The sequence below is a fragment of the Vicugna pacos genome, chromosome 6 (assembly GCF_048564905.1).
Source record: "Vicugna pacos chromosome 6, VicPac4, whole genome shotgun sequence".
NCBI classification, from domain to species: domain Eukaryota; kingdom Metazoa; phylum Chordata; class Mammalia; order Artiodactyla; family Camelidae; genus Vicugna; species Vicugna pacos.
The window spans coordinates 49,009,649-49,035,399 of NC_132992.1; the positions used below are offsets into that span (position 1 = coordinate 49,009,649).

The 25,751-nt window shown below is 36.4% G+C and overlaps 2 protein-coding genes across 8 annotated transcripts in view; one reads left to right on the forward strand and one right to left on the reverse strand.

Annotated features, from left to right (window-relative positions):
* KLHL28 (kelch like family member 28) overlaps positions 1–19,209 on the reverse strand; it is a 34,961-nt gene extending 15,752 nt beyond the window's left edge. The window contains exons 1-2 of one of the 4 annotated variants that reach the window (XM_006199817.4): positions 18,835–19,209; positions 1,340–2,238 (exon numbers count right to left, since the gene is read on the reverse strand). In XM_006199817.4, the coding sequence (XP_006199879.1) occupies positions 1,340–2,238 (899 nt within the window). In that variant the 5' untranslated portion in view covers positions 18,835–19,209. The other 3 variants (XM_015235600.3, XM_072962977.1, XM_072962976.1) reach the window with 3 other exon arrangements.
* TOGARAM1 (TOG array regulator of axonemal microtubules 1) overlaps positions 19,191–25,751 on the forward strand; it is a 60,843-nt gene continuing 54,282 nt past the window's right edge. For all 4 annotated transcript variants that reach the window (XR_012073566.1, XM_031678994.2, XM_015235598.3 and 1 more), the window contains exon 1: positions 19,191–21,461. Coding sequence is in view for 3 of the 4 variants with exons in the window: in XM_031678994.2 (XP_031534854.1) it covers positions 19,416–21,461 (2,046 nt within the window). In the remaining variant the exon portion in view is untranslated. The remainder of the gene's footprint in view (positions 21,462–25,751) is intronic.

A 25,751-nucleotide genomic window follows, 5' to 3' on the forward strand; every position in this document is an offset into this window, starting at 1 on the left:
ATGTATGTATAAATGAATTACTATGCTGTACACCAGAAATTAACACAATACTGTAAATCGACAATACTTCAATTAAAAAAAAGAAAAAAATAATTTGTTAATTTTAATACCTGAGAAACCAAGAGGCAACTGCTCAATATTTATAGTGTAAATTCATATTTGGACTTTTTGTCATATTTGACTAATATGATTACCTTCATGCCAATAATACCTTTAAGAGTAAGAGTAAACAATCAATTTATGTAGTTACCATAACTAATGTTCTGCCTGTAGCCCAATCTCAACAATGCTAGTTTTTGAACACAATTAAAATATACACTGAGACTTTTTAAAAGATACAGAATATATCAGTCGATAAAATATCAACAGTTTCCTCCTATTGGAGGGGGGAAACACAGTCTACCAAATGTTTGGAAATGTCCAGAAAGAAATCCACAATATTAAAGAAATATATTAAAGACAAAAGTTTTCATAAAGCAATCCCATTTAAGGGAAAAGCAAAGGTAACATCCAGCTATATTTTCAATGTATAAAAACTACCTGTAGAATGCTCTAAGTCAACTATGGCTACCGGCCAGATGCTGCCCACCAGCTACTTTTGTAAATACAGCTTTTCTGCAACCCAGCCATGTCATTAGTTCACATATTGTCTATGGCTGCTCTCACTGCAACATAGAGTTGAGTAGTTACAACAGAGAGCACATGGCCACAACGTTCAAAATATTTACTACCTGGCTCTTTACAGAAAAAGTCTGATTAACTCCAAACCCTAAGTTACTAGAAAAGAGTACTTCTTACTACTGTTATTACACAGTATTTATGCTGAAGAAAATAAATTGCAGGGGAAGTCCATGATTTGTATCAGTATTCAACTTTACTTCCTTGGTTAGGTTATTCTGATGAATTGCATTCATTCAAACACAATCTTGTCCCAGTCTGCCCTCATCACAGATTCCTGGTTCTCCTCTTTGGCATCTTCTGATATAGCTAGCAATAATAAATTCCCTCTGACCTGGTCTGCCTCAAATAAAGATGTAAATGATTTCACAAAGGAAAAAAAAAAAGGCAAAAAATGGCAGAAAAGTTCATGAGTAACCAGGATAGGTAAGATTTGTGCACTGGGAGGGAGGAAGGGTGTTAATAATTGAGAGTGTTGTAGAAAATGGATGACACTGTGACTAAAATAATCAGGTAACTGTTTTGGGAAGAAGAGAAAAAATAAAAAGAAACAAATAAAGAATGTAAACAGAAGAATCAAACTTTTCAAAATATAAAAAATTAGCAAATTTAGAAAGTATAAAATCTATTAGTATTAATCCTTTAAAAGCCTTCTATTTACCTATCCAAACAGGCAAACAGTCCAGATTTTCCTCCTACTGCACAAAGTACTTTGGGAGCACAGCGAGGCCGTGTCATCAAGACTGTCTGATGAGAGAGTCTGTGTTCAGGCATAAAGTGGTACTTTAGAGCTTCATTCAAAAGATGTTTACAAGTGCGATCATCACGAATAAGATGATTTGCTTCATACAATCTAGTAAGGAACTTAACACTCAGCAATGGTAGTCGCACACTGTTAAGTAGCTGTGCTAAGTACTTCTGGCGTTCTTGGACATCATACTTGATCCAAGACTCAAGTGCATAAAAAACAGTCTCTTCAGTAGCTACATTCAAACAGTCATTGGAAACAATTTCATCCAAATCAGCGTGTGTAAGCTCAAAAAACTCTTCAGTCTGGCACACAGCTTCAAAATTCTGGCATATGTATTTAGTGGCTGCCAAATAAAGGTCATGACAGCCATACGTCTCTGCAAAACGAGAAATTCCAATACAATTACCAGGATCAAGCTGGCTTTCAAGAAATGCACAACATTCTTTCAGGACAAGTTTTATCTGGAGTAGGTTTGCTGCTGGAAGGAGAGATTCAACTGTGTCCTGCGAAATAAAAACACTCCCAGTATAGGCATATTCCACGATGGCCTGGAGAGCAGTTTCATCAATGCACTGAAACTCAACCTCACTGTTCTCTTTTTCGGAAAGGTTTCCAGTGAACATGGCTTTGAAATATGGGCTGATGCTGGCAAGTACCACTTTGTGAGCATGGATTTTAACATCACCTACTCGAAGAATGATGTCACAGAGTTCGTGATGTTGACGAAGAAGATTTAAGCCCTGCAGAAGTTGCTCAGAATGTAAGTGGCTTAAGTTAGCAAGCATGTAGGTCGGGGATGTGTGGTCCATCTACAAAAAAACAAAAAGCATGAACGGTTATTTCAAAATAATCTTACCAATGATTCCTTTTTCAAATAGCATAAACTAAATGAGACTTCTTTATTTGCTTGTTTGATGGGTTTTAAATACTTTATACTAGACAGAAGCTTTAAGAGTTACAAGGGATATTAACAATCATTCAACTCTTTTATTAACAGTAAGTTTCTTCTGTATGGCACAGGGAACTATATTCAATATCTTGTAGTAACCTATAATGGAAAAGAATATGAAAACGAATATATGTATGTATATGTATGACTGAAACACTATGCTATACACCAGAAATTGACACAACATTGTAAATTAACTATTTTTCAATTAAAAAAAAACTTCTTTGTTATAGATATCAGGAAACAAAGGCCCAAAGGTTATGTAATATGTCCCAAACCATAAAAGTCTCTTGACACTGAACTTTTGCCAAGAAAACTCGGCCAATATTTCTATTTCCTTTCATTAAATTCAAGTCTGAGCTATCACTGAAACAAAATACAAATGTGAAGGGGAGAAAAAAACTCCCTTATAGGAAAATTATTCTTGAAACAATGCTAGTAGCTGTTTGGCTATTTTCTCAATAATGATATCAAAGCCTGCCAATCTAATCAACAGATGCTTTACGCACAAAGAAATTTCATGTTAACTCACATACTTTATCCAAGGATTCATTATTTTGATAAAAGGTGCTGAATTTAACAAAGATACCATTACTGTCAACTAATTCAATGATAACAAAAGATGAGTGAGAACACAATCTGGTGTTCTATAGGGAGGGCAATAAGGCTCGCTTACTGACCTAGATCATATCAACTCAGTTCTTGATAAGTTTAGATCATACCCACTCAGTCTGCTTGACACTTAGTGCTTCTGGAAGATGAAAAAGAATAAAAATAGGAGAGAAGACAGATGAGAAAGAAAAACAGAAGAAAGGTAAGAGGCAATAAGGACTGTGGTCGGCTAAATGACTTCTCCCCCAAAAGACACCAACATCCTAATCCCTGGAACCTTTAAATGGTACTTTACACGGTGAAAAAAAATAAAAAAGAAGACTCTACAAATACGATTAAGGATTTGAGACAGGGAGATTATTTGGAATATCTAAGTGGGCCTTGAGTGCAATCACATGTACCTTATAAGAAGGCGGAAAGGGATTTGAAACAGACAGGAGAAGAGAGGTGAGAGGCAGAGATTGGTATGGTGCAGCCACAAACAGTTAACACCGGCAGCCACTAGAAGTTGGAAGAGGCAAGGAACACATTGTCCCCTAGAGAGGGAGCACAGCCCTGCCAACACCTTAATTTCAGCCCCATTATACTTCTGGCCTCCATGACTGGGAGAATAAAGTTCTGTTGTTTTAAGCAATGGAGTTTGCAGTAATTTGTTACAGTAGCCCCAAGAAGTTAATGTGTGAACACTTCAGAATGGCTCACAGCAGCTATTTAGAACAGATAAAAGGAACATAAAACATCTACACAATATGAATTGTTTTCTTCCCGTCTCACTCACACCTTAAACACAAGTTATGGGGATAATAAAAAAAGGTAGATTTGGTTCCTATTTTTAAAGTATTATCAAGTAAATCAAAACATTCTGAACACTATTAAATTATATAAATGTTGGTAGGATTGAGAGTAAAACACTTCATCCTGTGCATTTTAAAAGTGGGAATATCTCAATATAAAAACCTTCACCTTCATCAGGAATGTCATCATTTCACACTTGTTTCATATGAATTTTAAGTCCATTAACAAATTATGTTAACATGGCCACATCACAGCTGATACCACCAACCTCCACCTCCGATCTCTCCAAATAATCCTGCACACATCTACCAGAATAATTCTTAATCAAGGTATGAACAAGTGTCAAAAAACTTGTGGTATTCCGGTAGGTACTCTGTTCCAGAACAGAATTATTGGTAAGAAAACAGCAACCAGAAGAAATAAGTTTCAGTCTGAATCTGTTCTTTCTACCTACCTTGTGTTAAAAGTGCTGACCTTTTAAACCTACGTAACTTCTTTCAGCCTCAGTTTAATGGAAAAAGTTAATATTTAGACTGAAAAGAGAAAAATGAACAGGAAAGGCAAGTAGATATAGAAAATAAGTGATAGAATTAAGAAAGCATCCTTTTAAAAAATTATTTTACTTTTTAAATTGAAGTAGTCAGTTACAATGTGTCAATTTCTGATGTACAGCACAATGTCCCAATCATATATATATATACACACACATATATATATACACTATATATAATACACACACTATATATATATACACACACACACATACATATATTCACCTTCATATTCTTGCTTTACATCCTTAACTTTACCTTCTCTTATCTTCATTTTCCTTATCTGTAAAATGAGATCATAATAATACCTGAACTATATATACCTCACAAGGTTTTTGAGAATCAAATCAGATAATACACATGAAAAGATAATAAACTATAAGAGTTACAAGTACAGAGTACTATGGTTGGGCAACAGGAATGCAAGAGTATCAGTGAAGAACAAGGACCTTGGAAATACAAGATAACGAGTTTTAGTCCTAACTGGATAACATTCTGTTATATGGAACTGGTCCACTTCTTAACCTAAGTATTAATTTTTTCCATCCATAAAATAAGAATACCTCTCATCTATCTCGGAAGGTTACATGAAAATGATTTTTTAGTGTAAATTTCCACACAACTTGAGGTGCTACAAATACAGCACTTAAGTCTTGTTCTCCTCTAATGATCCAAACTTTTACTAATTCCTCCTCTTTGCATAATGATCTTTCACTCCAATAAAGCTCACGTAATTACTCTAGCTCTCTATAAATATTTTCTTACCATATGCCAGATTTTGTCTACAACCTGTCTCCTCTCTTCATCTTTTCATCCTGTTCAAACTCTCAAAAGGCTGGATGAAAATTAACTTTACCTGAAAGTCTATAAATATTTAAGTACTCAATTTCTTTACATGCAATTAATTATATGTGCTGTTTCATGAAACATAGCATTCTCAAGTCTCATTTGTCTGATTTAAAAAGGAGAATGTTATTCAGACTGAAAAGTGAACAAACAGGAAAGGTGAATGATATAGAAAATAAGAGAAGGAACTGAAAAAGGACACCTAGCTAATACAATGAGATGAGAAAGGGAAATAGAAGGCACACTGATTGGAAAGGAAGAAGGAAAACTGTCTTTGTTGGTAGATGACATGATTGTCTATGTAGAAAATCAAAAACATTGGGAAAAAAAAAAAGAAAGAAAAAACCAAAACACTGGAACTAAGCAGCAATTTTAGAAAGTTTGCAAGATACAAGATTAATATACAGAAGTCAGTCACTTTCCCATACAACAGCAATGAATAAGCAAAATTTGAAATTAAAAGCATATTACCATTACATTAACACCAAAAAAATGAAATGCCTAGCTATAAATCTAACAAAATACGTACCAGATTCAGGGAGGGGAATAGCTCAGTGGTAGAGCATATGATTAGCATGCATGAGGTCCTGAGTACAATCCCCGGTACTTTCATTAAAAATAAAGTGCAAGATCTGTATGAGGAAAACTATACAATTCTAATAAAAGAACTAACTAAATAAATGGAGAAATATAAGATAAGACTCAATATTACCAAGGTGTCAGTTCTTCCTGACTTGCACTATAGATTCAATGCAATCCCAAACAAAATTCCAGCAAGTTACTTTGTGGATACTGCAAACTGACTCTAAAGTTTACAGGGAGAGGCAAAAGACACAGAATAGGTAACTCAATATTGAAAAAGAAGAACAAAGTTGAACAACTGACTCTACCCAACTTCAAAACAGTGTGGCAGCAATGAAAGAAACAGACCAATGGAACAGAACAGAGAGCCTACAAACAGACCCACATACAGTCGACTGACCTTTAACAAAGCAGGAAAGGCAATACAATGAAGAAAAGATAGTCTTTTCAACAAATGATGTTGGAACAACTGGATATCCCCAAGTTAAAAAAAAAATCCAGACACATCCTTCACAAAAATTAATTCAAAATGGATCAGACCTAAATGTAAATTGCAAAACCTTAAAACACTCAGAAGATAACATAGGAGAAAATTCTAGATGACCTTGGGTATGGCAATGATGTTTCAGATATAACACCAAAGGCACAATCTGTACAAGAAAGAATGGTAAGTTGGATGTCACTAAAAAAAGCAAAACAAAACAAAACAAAACTTCTGATCTGGGAAACACAATGTTAAGAGGATGAGAAGACAAACTACACACTGGGAGAAAATATTTGCAAAAAACACAACTGATAAAGAACTGTTATTCAAAATAAACAACTCTAAAAATTCAACAATAAGAGAATAAACACCCTGATTAAAAATGGATTAAAGAGCTTAACAGATACCTCACCAGAGAAGCAGATGGTAAAGCAACAGATGAAAAGACATTCAAGATCATATGTCATCAGGCAACTGCCGACATTAAAGCAACAATGAAATCCTACCACACATCTATTAGAAGGGTCAAAATCCAGAACACTGAGAACACAAAATGTTGGAGAAGATGTGGGGCAAAGGGAACTTTCACTCATGGCTGGTGGGAATACAAAATGATACAGTCACTTTGGAAGACCCTTTGGTAGCTTCTTACAAAACTAAACACACCCTTACCATACAATCCTGCAATTGCCTTCCTTGGTATTTACCCAAATGGAATGAAAACTTAACGCCCACACAAAAATCTGAACATGGATGTTTACAGCAGCCTTATTCTTAAGTGTCAATTCTTGGAAGCAACCAAGATATGCTTCAGTAGGTGAATGGATAAATAAACCATGGTCCAGGAAGACCGTGGAATAATACTCAGTGCTAAAAGAAATGAGCGGTCAAGCTATGAAAAGACATGGAGAAAATGTCTTACCAAGTAAAAGAAGCCAATCTGAAAAGGCTTTGTACTGCAAGATTCCAATTATATGACATTCTGGAAAAGGCAAAACTATGGAGACAGTAAAATTATCAGTGGTTGCCAGGGGTTGGGAAGGGAGGATGAATAAGCAAAGCACACAGGATTTTTAGGGCAGTGAAATTACTCTATGTGATACTATAATGACCGAAAACATGTCATCACAGATTTGTTCTAACCCACAGGATGTACAAAACCAAGAGGGAACCCTAAGGTAAATTAAGGACTTTGGGTGATAATGATGTGTCAATATAGGTTCATCAATTATAACAAATACACCACCCTGCTGGGGGAAGTTGATAATGGGGGAGGCTACGGAGGTACTGGGGAGGGGTATATATGGGAAACCTCTGTACCTGTCTCTGTACCTGTCTTGTAAAACTGCTCTAAAAAAACAGTCTTTAAAAAAAATTAAGAAAAAAAAGGAGGCCTAGCTAATTTATAGTTCACATCTCTCCCAGACCAAATGATTATGTTCCAAGATATTTAAAAGAATTTGCGAATGAGATCCTTAAACCATTGCCAGTGCCACAAAACTGGACAAAGACTGTTTTCAAAAATAAGACAGTAAATTCTACCAACATTCTGGTAAGGTTAATTTTAATTTCAGATAACATTCTAAAACAAATTATTAAAGATTTGCTTTATGAATACTTAGAACAGGATTTAGTGAACTCTAAGACTACAATGGATGGGTTAACAAGACATGTCACAGACTAATCTTGTTTCTTTTTTTGATGTATTTAGAAGACCTGCAGATTAGGAAAACAAATGATGTTTAATTAGATGTCTGTAAGGGATTTTACAATTCTTTCATGATTTTGAGAACAAAACCAAAAAATATACGCTAGTTCAGTTAGCTAAATTAGCAACTGGTTGAACAACCACACCAGAGTATACTCCTTAATGGAATGAGGTCTACCTGGAGGGAGGTTTCTAGAGGTATGTTATAAGACCAGGATGAGGATACTGGGGGCAGGCCCTTCAGCTCTGCAGATGATACAAAGCTGCAGAAGACAGCAGAAACATTAGCCAACAGAACATAGATCCAAATAGACCTGACATCTAAGAAGAAGAAATTTATGAGGAATAAATGTTAAGATTCTATACTGGATTCCAAAACAACTGTACAAGTATAGAATAAGAGAACAAAGACTCATCTGTAGGCTGTGTTTAAAGGGCTTAGGGATTTCAGTTTTAGTACTACTTTAGCCCACTAAGCTTGTGGAGATTTAAGGTGCATCAACAGAACTATAAATCACAGAACTAGAGGGGAGACATTCTCACTTGGATCTGCAAATGTCAGACCACATCTGGAATACAGATTTGGAGTACCACCTCTTAAAAGGGCTCTAAAAAAAGTATAACACCTGATGAAGAGAAGAAATTTAACTCATGTCTTATAGGTGTTGAGTCCAGGAGGAAAAAAAAGGGGAAATCTGAGAGTTATGTCAAAATCTACAAGGTGAAAGTTACTCAATAATAAACAAGAATTTGAAGATTAAATGAGTTTATACATATAAAGTACTTACAATAGTGCCTATCACTTAGTAAGCTTGTGATAAATATTATCTTATTTATTAGCAAGTTATCTAATTATTAGTGCATTTTTTAAGTTGTCTGCTGAAGAGGTATTCTGCTTTCTATGTTGTACCATCTCTTACTACTCACTACTGGGTAAGAAATCCACTTTGTACCCCTGACATCCTGGGCTACACAAAGTATTGTGGAATTGATTCTCAAATCAAGTTAATATGCTATTGGTTAGATGCAGTTTTAGCATAAATAGAAATCATATAGTGATAGATCCTTATATTAAGCTAACTTTTGTATATCCAATTCAAGACTGGTAAATTACTATTAACATGATGTGAAAGCATAATACAATAGTGATTTATAAATATACATATACACATATATACATACACACAGGATACATAAACACACACACGCACCACCCCACACTTGTGTATACATGACACATATTCAGGATATGTATAACTTTGAGAGACTGGGCTCTGGAAACAGGCTCCTAGGGTTACAATATTGTCCGTAGTATTTAACAGCTACGTGACCTTGGGAAAGTAATCTTTAAGTCTCAGTTTTCTCATCTGTAAAACACAGACAAAATGGTACACATAGGCACTCAATAACTGTTAGGTGTTATTTATTATTACTTACTATTATCATTATCATCCTTAAAAAGACTTGTTTTTTTGCCAGCAAAACCCACATAACTCCCTTCCATACTTACAAAAAAGGAACAAAGCTTACTGATTATCAAATAAACAAATACAAACAGGGCAAGGCCAAAGCCTAATCTGACCAGAAAAGATACTGCGAGCCACTTCAAAATTTAAAGTTTATTTCTTATAGATAGTGAAAGAAGAATAAGCCAAAGACTAAGGTCCCTGGATCCTTGTCCTGCATACCAAAACAAAAGGGACTGGATGACAGCAGTACAAGTTGTGAAGAACCCAAACTAGATGGCAGCAGCAGTTTCATATTCTGCAGCTCTATTCTGTGGGGAGGGTGACATGAAAGTCTCCTATCTCATCACACCAGGGAGGTGAAGAGAAACTCCCACAACAGACTCTGGAGTGACAGAGAGGTAGACGGGAGATGGCCTTGGAGCAGCTCCTTAAAGACCTCCATCCCCCAGTGCTCCAGGAGAATCACAAGTTGTTCCAAGACTCAGATAAGCTTCGGTCCCACGGTCCAAGCTTTTGCCTATGTGGACACATGCAAGGACACCAGAATGCCAAGATGAAGCTGTTTCCCTACACTTAGACCCTCCATAGTATTTCTCCGTTCTCTCATTTTCCTATTTCCCCTCAAAACAGTAAAAATGATTCGTTTTAAAAACCATTCAAAGGAAGGGTACTGGTAAAGATGAGTTTGCAAAAGAACACCCAAACACACTCCTATCATTATACTGGATACAAATAACATGATGTTCACTCCCTCTAAGAGCCAATGAGAACGAAGTTTAAGAGGTTATAGTCTAAAAGTATAACCAAAACAATTGGAACTAAGAACTTTAAAAGGGCAAGGTAAAAATAGGGAACTTAAAAATGAATTACATTGGATGTTTGCCATAACATCATTCTTAAAATTTTTAAATTTGACTCCTTTCCTTTCTCAAGAAGTCTGACCTAAGAGAAATTGACAGAAATTTAACTTTACAAAGAGAGAGCTTTAAAACCGTGGTTCCCAAAATATGATCCTTACACCACAGGCATAAGCATCACTTAGGACATAAATTCTTTTTTTTTTTAAGAAATGCAAATTCTTGAGCGCACCACACATCTAAGGAATTAGAAACTACAGTGAGAGAAAGGTACAGCAACCAGTGTCTTACAAATGCATTAGAATTCTTACGCATGCAGATGTTTGAGAACCAATTGAAATATTTTTAGCACAAGTGTAATTGCTTAAAAATTACTGCAAGTTATAACTGTAACTCTTTCAGAATTATGAATTACAACTGTGACTATACTTGGTTCTCAGTTACTTACCCCAAAATGGCTAAAAATAACTCAAAGAAGCAATAATTTATAATGTTCAAAACGTAAGCTTTGTCAGTTTTACATTGACAGTTTCATCTATCTCAGTAACAACTTTGTGCAGAATGAATGGCAAGTACCATGGAGAACAGGAAAGAATAGTGAGTAAAAGTGTGAATTTCAGGGCCAGAGAGATGAGTGGGTTCAAGTCTACATTTGACTACTAAATAGTTGTAGGCTTTGGGCAAAATACTTATTCTAAACTTGAACCTTCTCATTTGTAAAATTGTGGATTAAACAGAATGTTTGGTTTGGAGAAACAAATCAATGAAGAAGAATAGAAAATACAGAAATAGATAATTTAACAAATGCAAATTTAGTTTATAATAACAGCAGCATCTTAAAGTGAGGAAAAGAGGGACTTTTAAATAAACACAGGAGAACTGAATAGCTGAGTGAAAATACATAAAATTAGATTCCTTCCAAATACCTACACCAGGGTAAATTCCTAATGGACCAAAGTTATAATTGTAAAAAATGAAATCATACAAGCATTAGAATAAAATTGAGTAAATTTCTCCATAATTTGAGATTAGGTAAGCTTCCTACTAAAATATGGTACAAAACTCAGAGGCAATAAGTGAAAAGACAGATCAAGTTGACTACATTAAAAAACTTTGGATAGCTAAAGAAATCATAAGCAAAGGAAAAATATAAATGAGATTGAAAAAATATTTACAATATATAAAAAAGATGTATCAGCAATAAATAAAACATTCCTAAAATACTCTAGCCCTATAGAAAAAACAGGCTAAAGAAATGAATAGCTGGTTAAAAAAATACAAATGGTTCTTAAGTACATAAAATATTGCTCAACTTCACTTATAATGAAATGAATGAAAAGTATATGGTGTTAACAATTCTCTCCTGACAATACACTCTTGGTGAGGCTGTGAGAAACAGGCACACTCACACATTCTTGTAGGAATGCTGAATGATCTAAGGCCTCTGGAGGTAGATCTTGAAAATTTAGCAAAATAATATTTGCATTTACTCTTTGACACTTCTAAGGATTTATCCAAAAAATACAATGGCAAATATATAGATAAAGGCAAATGCACAAGGCTAATAACTGCAGATCTCCTTGTAAAAGCAAAAGAATAATACCTTATACTTTCTACTTACATATTTGAGAGACCAAGAAGCAACTGACCAAAAACTTTAAAACACCACCAACAAAAGAATGGTTGAAAAAACACTATGGCACATCCACATAACAGAGTACTATGCAGCTGGGAATAGGAATGAGGAATCTCTGTATATACTACTCTGCAGGGATCTCCCTGATCCAAGCAAGGAAGAGAAGTGTGTGTATAGTATGTCACTATTTGTCTAAGAAAGGGGAAGTGACAAATATACATACCTACCTAGGTTGTTTTTCAAAAAAGGAAATATTAAATGATATATATTTTTTAAAAGGTTACCTAGCAGAGGAGAGAGACAACAGAGTGGAGGGGTTAGAGATAGAAGCCAGACATCTTTGAATATACCCCATTTTGCAGATTTGACTGTAGAATTAGGAAAGTATTTTACAAAGTTATAAAGCAAAATTAAATCTTAAAAACACAATCCGTAAGCAATTTGAAAATAAAGGAAACCCAATGTTCATCTAATTAGTAGCCTAACCACATCACTCCAAATTAACTTTAAAACAGTAATCTGATGGTCCATCTCCAGCAGGGTATGCCCTAAAAAAAAACCTTACACCACATCAGTAATCACATTGTTGGTAAAGGTGTTATTCGTATTTTGCAACTGTTACCTGTGCATTGCCACAATGCCTAATTATGTGACATTTCTAATTCTGTCATCCCCAGAGTAATTTGTGATCTGGGATTCTCAGCATGGGAGAAAAGAGAGAAAGATATTAAGACTGAGACATTAAACATAAACCCTGTAATCTGAATTTGAATAAAAAAACTCAGGATATATTGAAACATCATTTATATACACTAATACATAAGTTACGTATACAACATGAAGTATATGAGATATACAAATACATTAAGTGTATATATTAAGGAAAAAAATAAAATATATTTCTTAGCTCTGCCCAAAGAAAAGGGCTAGAAACTATGACCAACTTAGTAGCAAAGAGTACTCCTAGCACCCAGATTGTGGTCCCTAAATAATGTTTCCCTCAAAGGGAATAGAACTCCTTGGACAAATGGCTGATTCCAGGACTGGGGCAGAAAATGTCAAGATAAATTTGGAATCTTTACATACTAGATAGCAATAAAGCTATCACTGACGACTAAGGTCATAAAAACCTTAGAAGCCAACCTGAGTAGGCTCTCACTAGTCAAACAAAGATGGGAAAAACTGATCATCAATGATAGTAACTGCAATCCATTAAAACACATCAGATATGCTTAAATCCATGAGTTCATAGTGATAATAAAATTATAATAGTTTTTTAATTGAGCACCACTGGAGGTGCTAATGAACCAATTCATTATTTGAAGCCTAGTAAATAAAGGGAAAGAATCAAAGATTCATCATACCATTCCTGTACTAACTGTATTACTTGCTTATTATTAAACAGAGGATGGGAAGTTCTTCTTTATAAAAATATCCCAGTTATTAAAGAAGGAATGCTAGAATATCACCATTTTACGATCTTAATTAATTAATGAAGGTAGACATTGATTATCAAGGGTGCTAACATCACAAAAACAGAGACAACCAGACATCAGGGCCTTCTGTTGGAAGATCGCAATACCACCTATAAATATTTTTGCACACTCCCACCCTCACCCCCTAGACACCAAATTCAAACATGCAGTCAACATTCTAAGTCCAGCTACTAATTTACAAGAAATAAAGAGAACAGAAAAAGCATGTTAAAACTATAACAGAAGGATGCAATCAGCAAAAACTCTTTATTGTGAGAAATTTTATTGAATAAATAACCTAGATGCTTCAACAAATAAACTGAAAGAAACAGGAAGACCATGAAACTACAGATTACTATGAACTTAAAAGACCAGGCAACCAAATACAAGCTGTGAATCACACAGGTGCATGCACACGCCATGTGTATACATATATATATACATATACATATATATATACATACATATATATGTATATATATATATATATATATACACACACACACAACATTTAGGAGACAATGGGAAATTTGTATACCGACGGCATTATTGATTATATTAATTAATCACTGTTATTCTTTGTTGTTGAACAGTGATATGGTTATGTTTTTGAGAGTTTCTATCTTTTACAAATACATACTGAAATATTGGTAGATAAAATAATATGACGTCAGGGATTGGCTTCAAACTAATATGGGATGAGGGAGTGAAATGGAGATGGAGATGATGTGAGTGGGTAACTGCTGAAGCTGGGTGACAGATACATGAGGGGTCATCATATTATTCTACGTTGGCATGTTTTTGTGATTTTGTACAGGAAAAAAAGAAAAATGCATAACACTGAACTTTGTATAAGACTTACAGATGAAGTATATTAAGTTCAGAGAGTTTAAGTGAATTAACAAGATCACACAATTAGTAAGACTTATTGGGACTATAATGTTTTCTTACCCTTAGAACAATATTCCATTCAAAAAATTACAATGTCAAACAGTATTGACCTGCTTAAAATATTTACTGAAACAATTTGTAATTGTTGCTACTCCTGATAAGACTAAATTATTCTACAAAGAATATTTAGAATATCTCTGTTTGATTGTCATAATGTACCAGCTACTCTTCAAAGCTTTTTACATGTATTAACTCCTTTCATCCTCGGAGTAACACCACAGATAGGGACTGTTATTATTATTATTCCCATATTACAAATGAAGAACTCTGGTGCACAGAGAGATTAATCCCAAGGCGAGATATAAACCTTGGCACTCTGTCTCCAGAGTTCTTAAATACTATGTTATACTGCCTCACTTATAAACTCATTAAATTCATAATGTCTTTCTTTCTTTCTTTCTTTCTTTTTGAGAGAAGGAAGGATTTATTACTTGCAGCAAGTAAGGAGCACACTGGTGATCTCTCCCAAACCACTGTCTCCTAAACTCATTTCTTAATCTTATTAAAGTTTTAATTCAAACAAGAAAGTAAAAAGGTGCAAAACAGAAACCCAAAAAGGACAGAAAATATACATATATATACATAAAATATACACACACACTATGTAGATCAGATACAAGAATACATCAGGGCTTTAAAATGAAATAAAGAGGAATCCATGGAAAAATCATTCCCTTCTGTTATTTATGTAATAGTAGGATTGATTCTTCTTCCCCCACATCTGCACCACACTTTTTTGTCTTTAATTTTGGTATCGTAAAACAAATACTTAAGAGTACTCTAATCCAGGTAACTGGATTAGTCAACATTGAATAAGTGGCATCCATTTGAAAAGTTTTTAAAAGGTTATTACCTTTAGTACTTGCACTTCTCTCCTAATCTCATTCCTATTTCATAAATACCCACAATACAAAGATAACATTATATAAAATTAAAATAAAAATCAAACTTTCCATAGTCTATGGCAGCTTTACAATTTTAGACTCTGAAACCAAGCTAATAAAGGTCAAGTTGTGAGTTATACCTAAGTGACACCTAAGCTACAAAACAGTGGTGCTGAAATCATTTGGGAGGCAATTATCTGCTACAAGGAGAGCAAATAAATGGTGAAGAGAAAGAAGAACTGTTTAAATTCCTTTCCCACAGTTCAAGTCTCCTCATAGAAGAATTCAACTAACGCTGGCATATAATTTTATCAGTGAGTCTATGGAACAAGTTGGCATATTTTCCTTTTCTCTGAGATTAATTGTCATTATATCTGGAGAAACAAAAGTAAAATCAGAATCCTGGTATAAGACAAATCATTATACCATGGGTTCAAAAATAACACAGAAGATAGCACATCCCCAACACCATTACTACATCCGATAAAAGCTCTAAGTTACATAATTAACCCATCTACTAAAAAACTGGTTACAAAAAACGTGAAATCCCATTAATTTCCACAGATTAGTGCTTAAAGAGCAATGAAAATTGGATTTTTGTTTAAAAGTATAGTTTTGACTCAGAAGTGCACAATGGACTTGAAAAGTAAATTTAATTAAATGAAATGTATCACTGATACACATCAGAAAAACCCGTTTAATCCTACATGTATAAAAATAAGCTCATAATTTCTTAACCTTATTAAAGTTTTGACTCAAACACGAAACCAGAAAGGTTCAGAACAGAAACCCAAATAGGAAAATTAAAATACGTATATTCAAATAATATATCATAATAGATATGAATGATTAATGACAAGAAAATCTAATTTTATCCTGTAGTTTCAACACTCTTCCCTGTCAAAACTTTTCCAAATAATTGACAAATTCGAGTAATTACTTTCTAATGGAAGCATCTACAAAATGTGTTATAGTACAAATGTAAATGAGGTAACCTCAAAAAATTGTTGTCAGGCTAAAATTCATTAGTATTCATTAAGTACCCAGCAGAATGCATGGCACATAGCAAACACTCAGTAAATGGTAGTGTAATTATAATTACCTGTTAATACTAATAGCACCTTACATTTGCAAAGCATTTCCAAACAATAACTTCTTATAGTATACAAAATTCTTACAATTTACAGAATTCACACTGATTTCCAATATTCCTGTATGTCTATAAAATTTGGGTAAGGACAAGGGAAAAACTATAGTGGTTCATCCAATCAATTAATATTTACCTGACTCTGGAAATGAAGGATGTTTTTAGAGCAATTGTGTTTATCTTGTTTAACTTCAGATCAAAAAAATTAAGATGTGTATCACAAATATTCCTGTAATCCATTATTTATGGATTTATTTATTTATGGAAACTTAAAACTTTCTTGAAATTACTGAACTTATCTTGAAATTATTATTTTAACTCGTTTTATCTGAATTTGCTATTTTTAATGTATCCTTAATTACTCCCTTTCAACCTACAAAGATGTATTATTATTATTACACTTAATAGTATATTCCACTATTCTGGAATCAGATTAAAAATTTTTATCCTATCTCTATATCTGGTTAAATATAAAAGGCTTTGCTAGTCAATACAAAATTCCTAGAATTCAACAATAAAGTTTTTTAAAAATCTGCTTCATAATAGAAGTAAACACAGTACATATTAAATGGATGAGATATATCTTCCACAAAATAACCCTAGAAGATAATCAGGAAGACATGGGATGTTGAGAAGGTCCCATTTCCTAAATACCGGTTATAGAGACTACTGCATCTTCCAAGCCTTCATCAAAGAAATCAAAAGTAACAGATATAAAATAAATTGCAATTTATAACATATTGATTTACAAGGCCCTAAGAAGAGGTCAAAATGAAGACTCACCTTGCTTTGTTCCAAGGAAAAGGACAAAACTAGTTAAGTATCTAAGCCCCTCAAAAGTTTTCTTTATAGGGAGAAGGGGTAATTCTTAAGCTTCTACCATAATCTTGATGATGAAATATCATTCAGGACTTTCTAAGTTCCTTTTCTTTGTTCCATGATTAACACAACTTCCCAAGGTCTTGGATACAGGAAAGACTGCACTGGATTTTCAACCTGAAAATTCTGATCACTGGGAAGGGTTATCTTCTATTCCAACATAAACTGGCATTCTAATGTGTACATTCTGATGTGTACACCATTCTTTTAGTTTAGTTTGAATTAGGTTCCTGAAGTCTGAGCTTACACGAGTAAAAGTATAAATCTGAACTTCCTACATTGGAAATATGAGAACCAGACATTCCTTCTCATTGACAACTGCTAAAATCATCTCTTGGTTTTCACTTCCCTACCCTTAAATTTAAAAAAAAAAAAAGTGTGGTTTTTTTTTTTTTTTGGTCTACTCAAATATAGTGAAACCAAATTTAGGCAGATGCGTTTAAACACCAAAACAACTAATTAAAATCAAAGTAATAACCTAGAACTTAAACCAAAACATAAGAATGCCTGTTTACACAGCCTCATTTACATTTACTCTATTCCCAAAAGGAAAAAAAAAACTCTTAACAATCAAATTGCACTGTAAGACAACACCCAGAAATTACTTCTGAACTTACAATACCCAACAACATTCTTTATAAAGAGGTTTTACATGGTAAGACCTTAAAAGGTTTTAAACAGACGTCCCGTGTGGTACCGAACACCTGCATTTTAAGGGCATAAATTGGAGACTTCAAATGATAATAGACTTTCTCACTAAGTCATTCAAAAGCAATAGCATTGTTCATTCAAAAAATATTCTCTTCCACACTCCAAAGAATTCCGCCTCACACCAGGCACTCCAGCTCTTCAATTGTGCCCGCTTAAGTTTTACTCACAAGAAGGAAAAAATGCTCACCAAATTCAGTTTTCCTAAAATAAAGAAATGTCTATTATCAGCTCTAAATCTACTGGGCAGAATTCTCTTATGACCCGTGATGCCAAGAACTTCAACCGCAACTGAAATCGTCTTTGCAATCTCGGTTTCCAGGAGACTGAAAGGCTGCAGAGAGGCGCGAGGATCCTGCAGGGAGGCTGGGGCGGCGGAGGGAGCTGGAGGGGAAAGGGGTGAGTCCCACAGAAGAACTGCATTAGACTTTGAGAACCTTTAAGGGAGAGAAGGTTGGCTACAGGGAAAAATACATTTATCTCCAGATCAAGTACGTTTTCAAAGAGAGGATAAGGGAAAATGACAGAAAACAATTAACCTTCCACGACCGGAGGGTGAGCGAAGTGGAAAAGGGCGGGGGGAGAGAGGGCGGGGAGAATACGGGCCCAAAACACCGGGATTTGAAAACAAGTACGCGAGTTCTGAGCTTGGCATCGGTCGAGATCTCCCGTCCGGGTAAAAGGACGGCAGGAGGAAAGGACCGTACTTACTCAGGGCTCTGGACAGTAACGCGTTTACCACAGTAACGAGCCCTGCACAAGAAGATGTCGCCTCTCTCCCTGCTTGCTCCCGTCCTTACTCCAGCAATATCAGCACTCCGGCAAAACTCTGCCGAAGCCTGCGCCGCAGAAGGACAGCGAAAGGAAAATACCTGAGTCGCCAGGAAACACGCCCGCAGCGGCAGGAGGAGGAGCGTGGACAACTGGAGCCCGGGCAAGATCCTACTTGCCTCAAGTCAAATCCCAGTTCTTACGGGTGGGGCGGGGAACTTCCGCCCTGAGCGAGGAGAGCGTCACTTCCGTTTAATGCTTCTCCCTTCCCTGCCTTCTCCGCTCCAGATACATTCACTACGTTCGCTACGTTCTCACTTCCTTTTCCAGGAGTCTTCTGCCTAGTCTGAACTTCTGACCTGGACTACACGACCCAGCATTCATCACGGCAGGTTGATTTCCGGGTCAAGGGGTCCGCGCTAGGTACATTACCATGGAAGCGATCGGTTTGGTCACGTGGTGCCCCTGGTTACGCCCGGTGGCAGCTGTGGGGTCCCGGGCTCAAGCGGGGGCCATTTTGCCGAAGGCAGCGTCCCGGAGTCGGGGGCGGCTTGGTAACTGCTAGAGCTGTTCCTTTTCCTCCTCTGTAGCTTAAGGCTTGGAGAGGAACCGGAAAGCTGGGCTCCATCGAGCCCTTCGGAGACGATGGTTTCCGCCAGGCTCCTCCACTTGACGACCCTCCATGGCGGCTGCTCCTTCCGCGCTGCTCTTGCCGCGGCCCCTTCCAGCCCTCTGTGCCTGTCGCCTCCGGAGCCGCAGTCGTCCTTCTGCCCCAGAGACTGATGAGAGTCGAGGTAAGGGCACCATGAGAGGCGAGAAAAACTACTGCTGCCGTGGAGCTGGCGGTGATCACGGTTCGTGCCCCCCGACACCTTCAACTCTGGCCTCGACCCTCTTGATGCCTGCAGAGGCAGTCTCAAGTAGTTGGTCTGGGTCTGGAGGTGGTTTGTCAGGAGGAGAAGAAGAGGAGACTCGGCTCCTTCAACAACTTCGGACTGCACCGGATCCTTCCGAGGCCTTCCAGGCTTTGCAGGCTGCTTTGCCGCGGCGGGGTGGTCGACTTGGCTTCCCCCGACGGAAAGAAGCATTGTATCGGGCCCTGGGCCGAGTGCTTGTGGAAGGAGGTAGTGATGAGAAGCGACTCTGCTTGCAACTCCTTTCGGACGTTCTCCGGGGTCAGGGGGAGGCAGGTCAGCTGGAAGAGGCCTTTAGCTTAGCACTTCTGCCTCAACTAGTTGTCTCCTTACGAGAAGAAAATCCAGCCCTCCGGAAAGATGCGCTGCAGATCCTACACATATGTCTGAAACGTAGTTCTGCACAGGTACTGAGAACGCTTATACAACAAGGACTGGAAAGTACCGATTCCCGGCTTAGAGCTTCCACAGCACTGCTGTTCCCTATCTTGCTTAATCCTGAGGACTTGTTGCTCGGCCTAGATCTTACCGAGGTGATAATATCCTTAGCTCGAAAACTTGGCGGTCAGGAGATAGAAGAAGAATCTGAGACAGCTTTCTCTGCACTTCAACAAATTGGGGAGCGTCTTGGCCAAGAGAGGTTTCAATCCTATATCTCGCGCCTGCCTTCTGCCCTGAGGAGACACTACAATCGCCGCCTCGAGTCCCAGTTTGGAAGTCAGGTTCCTTATTATTTGGAACTTGAAGCTTCTAGATTTCCTGAAGATCCCCTTCCCTGTGCAGTGCCTCTTTCCAACAGCAATCTTAAATTTGATATTATTCCTCAGGAGCTGCATTCCAGGTTGTTAGATCAGGAAGACTATAAGAACCGGACTCAGGCCGTTGAGGAACTAAAACAGGTGATGGGAGGCTTTAACCCTAGTTCTACCCCTCATTCTAGTCTTGTCGGTTTCATTAGTTTGCTGTATAATTTGTTGGACGATTCGAACTTTAAAGTGGTCCATGGCACACTTCAAGTCCTGCATTTACTGGTTATTCGCCTTGGAGAACAGGTACAGCAGTTCTTGGGACCAGTTATAGCAGCTTCTGTCAAAGTGCTGGCAGACAACAAGTTGGTGATCAAACAAGAGTACATGAAAATCTTCCTCAAGCTGATGAAGGAAGTAGGTCCTCAACAGGTGCTTGGTCTACTCCTGGAACATCTCAAACATAAGCATTCCAGAGTGAGAGAGGAGGTGGTGAACATTTGCATCTGCTCCCTCCTGACCTATCCCAGTGAGGATTTTGACTTATCCAAATTGTCTTTTGATCTTGCCCCAGCTCTTGTAGATAGCAAACGCAGGGTACGCCAAGCAGCTCTCGAAGCCTTTGCTGTGTTGGCATCGTCAATGGGTACAGGTAAAACTAGCATCCTTTTCAAAGCTGTGGATACCGTTGAGCTGCAGGATAACGGAGATGGAGTGATGAATGCTGTGCAAGCCAGATTGGCAAGGAAAACCCTCCCAAGGTTAACAGAACAGGGATTTGTGGAGTATGCAGTACTCATGCCATCGTCTGTCCAGGGTAGATCAAGCCATTTGGCACATGGAGCAGATACAGACTGGCTTTTGGCTGGTAACAGAACTCAGAGTGCACACTGTCACTGCGGTGACCACACGAGGGATAGCATGCAAATTTATGGATCTTACAGTCCAACTATCTGTACCCGGAGGGTATTAAGTGCAGGAAAAGGAAAAAATAAATTACCATGGGAAAATGAGCAGCCAGGAGTCACGGGAGATAACCAGACCTCCAATTCCAAGGATATAGAACAGGTATGCATCTTCTCTAATTTCCTTGAATTGAAACTATGAAAGAATTTAAAATAAAAGTGTGCCTATAGTGACGTAACGGCAAGGCTCCTTGAGGGTTGTTATGCTTTGTTTTTAAATCAATTTGCTGACGTGAGTATCTGTTATAATGAACACATAGGAATCTTTAGTGGGTTTTCTTGCTTGAAGAATTTGATTAAATTTAAGGTGCAATTTGGTACAGACAATACCTGGATTTCAGTTTTGGCCTGTCACTTTGACATAGCAGTTATCTCATTCATACAACAAACAATGAATATCTAGTAGGTGCCTGATAAAGAGCTAAGGTCTGAAAATGAAGATGAGATCGGTTCCACAGAATTTAGGGGAAAGGCCACATGTATCAATGGGCAGCTACAAATTTGTTAAGTGCTGAAATAGAAATATACAGTCCTGTGAGAATAATGAAAATAGAATGATTCCGCTAGAAAAGTAAAACAAACACTTCTCAAAAGATATGACATCTGAATTTTCCCCCAAAGTTTTTATTTTGAAAATTCCAAATCCACAGGTAACTTAATAGTACCATGAATATTCATATACTTTACCTATTTTTACTAGTTGTCATGTTGCCATATGTGCTCCGTATTTGCTGAACCATTTGAAAGTAAGTTTGGATATCATGGCATTTCACCTATATTTCCACATATATCTCCTAAGAATGGCATTTTCATTTATAACCATCATACCACTATCACACCTCAGAATATCAATAGTAATTCAGTAATATCTAACGTATAGCCTGTATTTATATTTCTCCAATTATCTCCAAAATGTGTTTTATAGTATTTTACTTTTATCATCCAGGATCTAATCAAAGTTCAAATGGTTGATACATCTCTTTTATCTAGAACAATATGCCCACCTGTTTTTTGTTTTGTTTTGTTTTCTCATTACATTGACTTTTTGAAAAGTCTTAATTTATCTGATTGTTTCTTTATAATTATATGCAAGATAACAGTTTTAGCAAAAGTATTACATAGGAGATACTGTGAACTTCACATTACATCACCTCACAAGGCATATAATATCAGGTGTCCCACTATGGATGATGCTGAGTTTTATCACTTGGTTAAGGTGGTGATAGCTAGCTGTATCACTCCATAGTAAAAGTTTATTTTCCTCTTTATAATTAGCACATGATCTGTTGGATGATTCTTTGAGACCTTATGAATAGACCACAAACCTTTCAATCCTGTTCTTAGTATCCACTAATGATCCTTACCTGTATCATTTATTACATTGGGGACTACAGAAAAAGGTAACTGTTTTGAAAATTCTAACATTTCTTCTGTATTTGTTACCTGGCATTCTTTTTTATTCTATGTGTAATACATCAGTATTCCTTTTGATGCTGAAAGTGCCTCAGATTTGATTTGACTAGTGGCTGGCTCCTCTGTCTTTTGACATGACTCTTTAGTCTCTAAACAAATACTTCCTCAACTTAAACATAATAATTTGCCCAGGCTTACCTTATATTTTTCTTGCTCCAGACCTGGAGTCAACCAGTTTTTCAAGAGCCCATGAACTGCTTTTTTAGTGAAGAGTAGAATTTAAAAACCAAACATCTGGGTATAGATGTGCTCACTGCTATTGCTTACTTACCATTGTGGATTGGCCCTTTCAGTGGTTAGAACCAGGGAATGCCTTTTTATTTTTTTTAAATAAAACACATACTGATACCTACAATTCAGATCCAACACTACACGCTTCGTCCTCATCTTCCTTTAGTCCATATTTGTGTCTCCCTTCTCCAACAACATAACCCTGGTTCCCAACATCAGTTATATTTATTCATATACAGTATCCTACAATACACACAAAAAAGTTACTACACCAATAACACAACAACTATTTCTAAATAAAGTACAAGATTTATTTGCAGTTCTTTTTCTGCTTAGAATTATTCCACAGTCATATGTTCAAACTTTTCTTAAAGTAATTGGTTTCTAGGTGATTATAATCCAAATAATATGATAAAAGATAAATAGGAATTTGCTAAGTGTGGATGGGTCCTGGTAAATTTCAGACCAAAGAAATATATGTTCAGCAACACTGAATTTTGAAAGGACATAGCACACTAATAAGAAATTGTGAATTTCAGCACAGCTGAAGCAGGGAGTTTGGTGGGAAGTAGCAAAAGATGAAACTAGAAATGTAGGCAGGGGCGGTGGGGATCATTTCTGTACATAAGGAGTTTGTATCTTTTTCAGTAGGCCTCAAATAGATGGGGTAAACTGTGCTCTCTCTCCATTTCAGTTCGAAAAGTTTTTCATTTTTTTCAATAATGTCAAATTTATATAATCTACTCATATGGTTATTCTTGTGTATTGTAAACATTACTTGGCAGTGAATGATTTTCTGCTTGTTATGTGGCAGATCTAAATGTTAGTGTATTAAGAAGATTCTGGTGCTTGGTGACAGCACCAAGAATCTGAAAATAAGTGCATCTCTGAAATTCTGGTGTAGATATATATCGCTTTTGAAAGAAATTGTGGTGAAATAAAAAGTTATTCAGTTATACAGTTGTCCCTCAGTATACAGGGGAGATTGGTGTCAGGACCCCTGAGCATGCCAAAATCTACAGATGCTCAAGTCCCTTATATAAAATGGAATATTTATATTTGTATATAACCTCCTCCTGTATGGTTTAAAGCACCTCTAGATTACTTGTAATACCTAATACAATGTAAATGTTATATAGATACTTGTAAATATAATGTAAATGCTATGTATTGCCTTGGAGTGGCAAATTCAATTTTCACATTTTGAAATTTTCTGGATTTTTTTTTCCCAAATATTTTCCATCTGCTATTGGTTGAATCCGTGGATGCAGAACACATGGATATGGTGGGCTGGCTGTACTTTCTTGCTCAAAAATGGTTTGTAGAAGAACTATTGGAAATTATCTTAATGGAGGACAGGGATTAAATATTTAAATTTTTTTATATGTGCAGTTTTTTAAAGTATATGTATTTTAACTAGTAAGTATAGTATTTTAGAGGAGTTTTAGGTTCATAGCAAAACTAAACAGAAAGTAGAATTCCCATATATGCCCTACTCCATCCCATATACAGTCTACTCCACTAACACCATCCCTACCAGAGTGGTACATTTATTACAGTTGATGAACCATCATTATCACCCACAGTCCATAGATTTACATTAGAGTTTACTCTGAGCGTTATACACTATGAGTTTGACATATATATACATGTCGAGTATCCTTCATTGTAGTACCACACAAAATAGTTTCACAATTTGAAGCTCACTCCTCCCTCCGTCCCTCACGCCTGGCAGACACTGATCTTTTACTGCCTCTGTAGTTTTTCCAGAATGGCATGGTCCCTGGTCTGATTTGTACTAGCTCTTGCCCAGGCTCTGCTTTAACATATGCAGTCTACTGTTAATCTATTATTTCCTGTCTTGTCCACAGAGATCATTGGTTAATGACATAAAAAGTAAAAAGCTTCAAGAAAAACTCATGAATGTTTCAGTAACATACTCCTATAACTCATTTTGAAGATAGATTGGTTTGCTTGGAAGGATTATTTTGTAGTATAGTGGTAGGAAATAAGGTTACAAAAGGAAGACCTCTGCTAGATTGGAGACCCTCAAATGCCAGGCTAAAGAGTTTAGCCTATTTCTTTGACAGTGATTTGAAACTGTAGGGTTCTTTGGGTTTTGGTTTGTTTCTTTTCTTTTCTTTTTCTCCTTCCTTCCTTCCTTTCTTCTTTCTTTCTTTTTAGCAATGTTTTAGGGAAATTAACCATAACAGCAGCAATGTGTAAGTTCTGTGGTTTTTCTATTTTGTCTTGTTTTGTTTTGTTTTTAGAGAAGCTGGAGACTGGAGACTTAGAAGATCAATTAGACTTATATTTATTGAACTACTTTAGGTGTGAGGTTTTAAGTTTCATGAGGATTAGCAGGGTGTCAGGATTAGTTTGGAAAGAAAGTGATACATGTAAGAGATATATCAAAGGGTTTAGTGGCCAAGTGTTGGAGGAGAGGGAAGTAAAGAAGGATAACTCAAATCTGAATAAGGTGACAAAATGCATAATAAATCATCGAATAGGAAGGCCATAAAAAGGGAAGTTAATCTGGGGGACAATGAGTTTTAGGTGGAGGAAGATAGAACCTTCAGCTGAGTTTGTTGATAACCGCTATTTAGGAGACAAGGAAAGAACTAGAGATGTAGATCTTGAAAGTCACGTACAGAGAAGTGATTGCTGAAACCGGGAGAGTGGCGGGGCT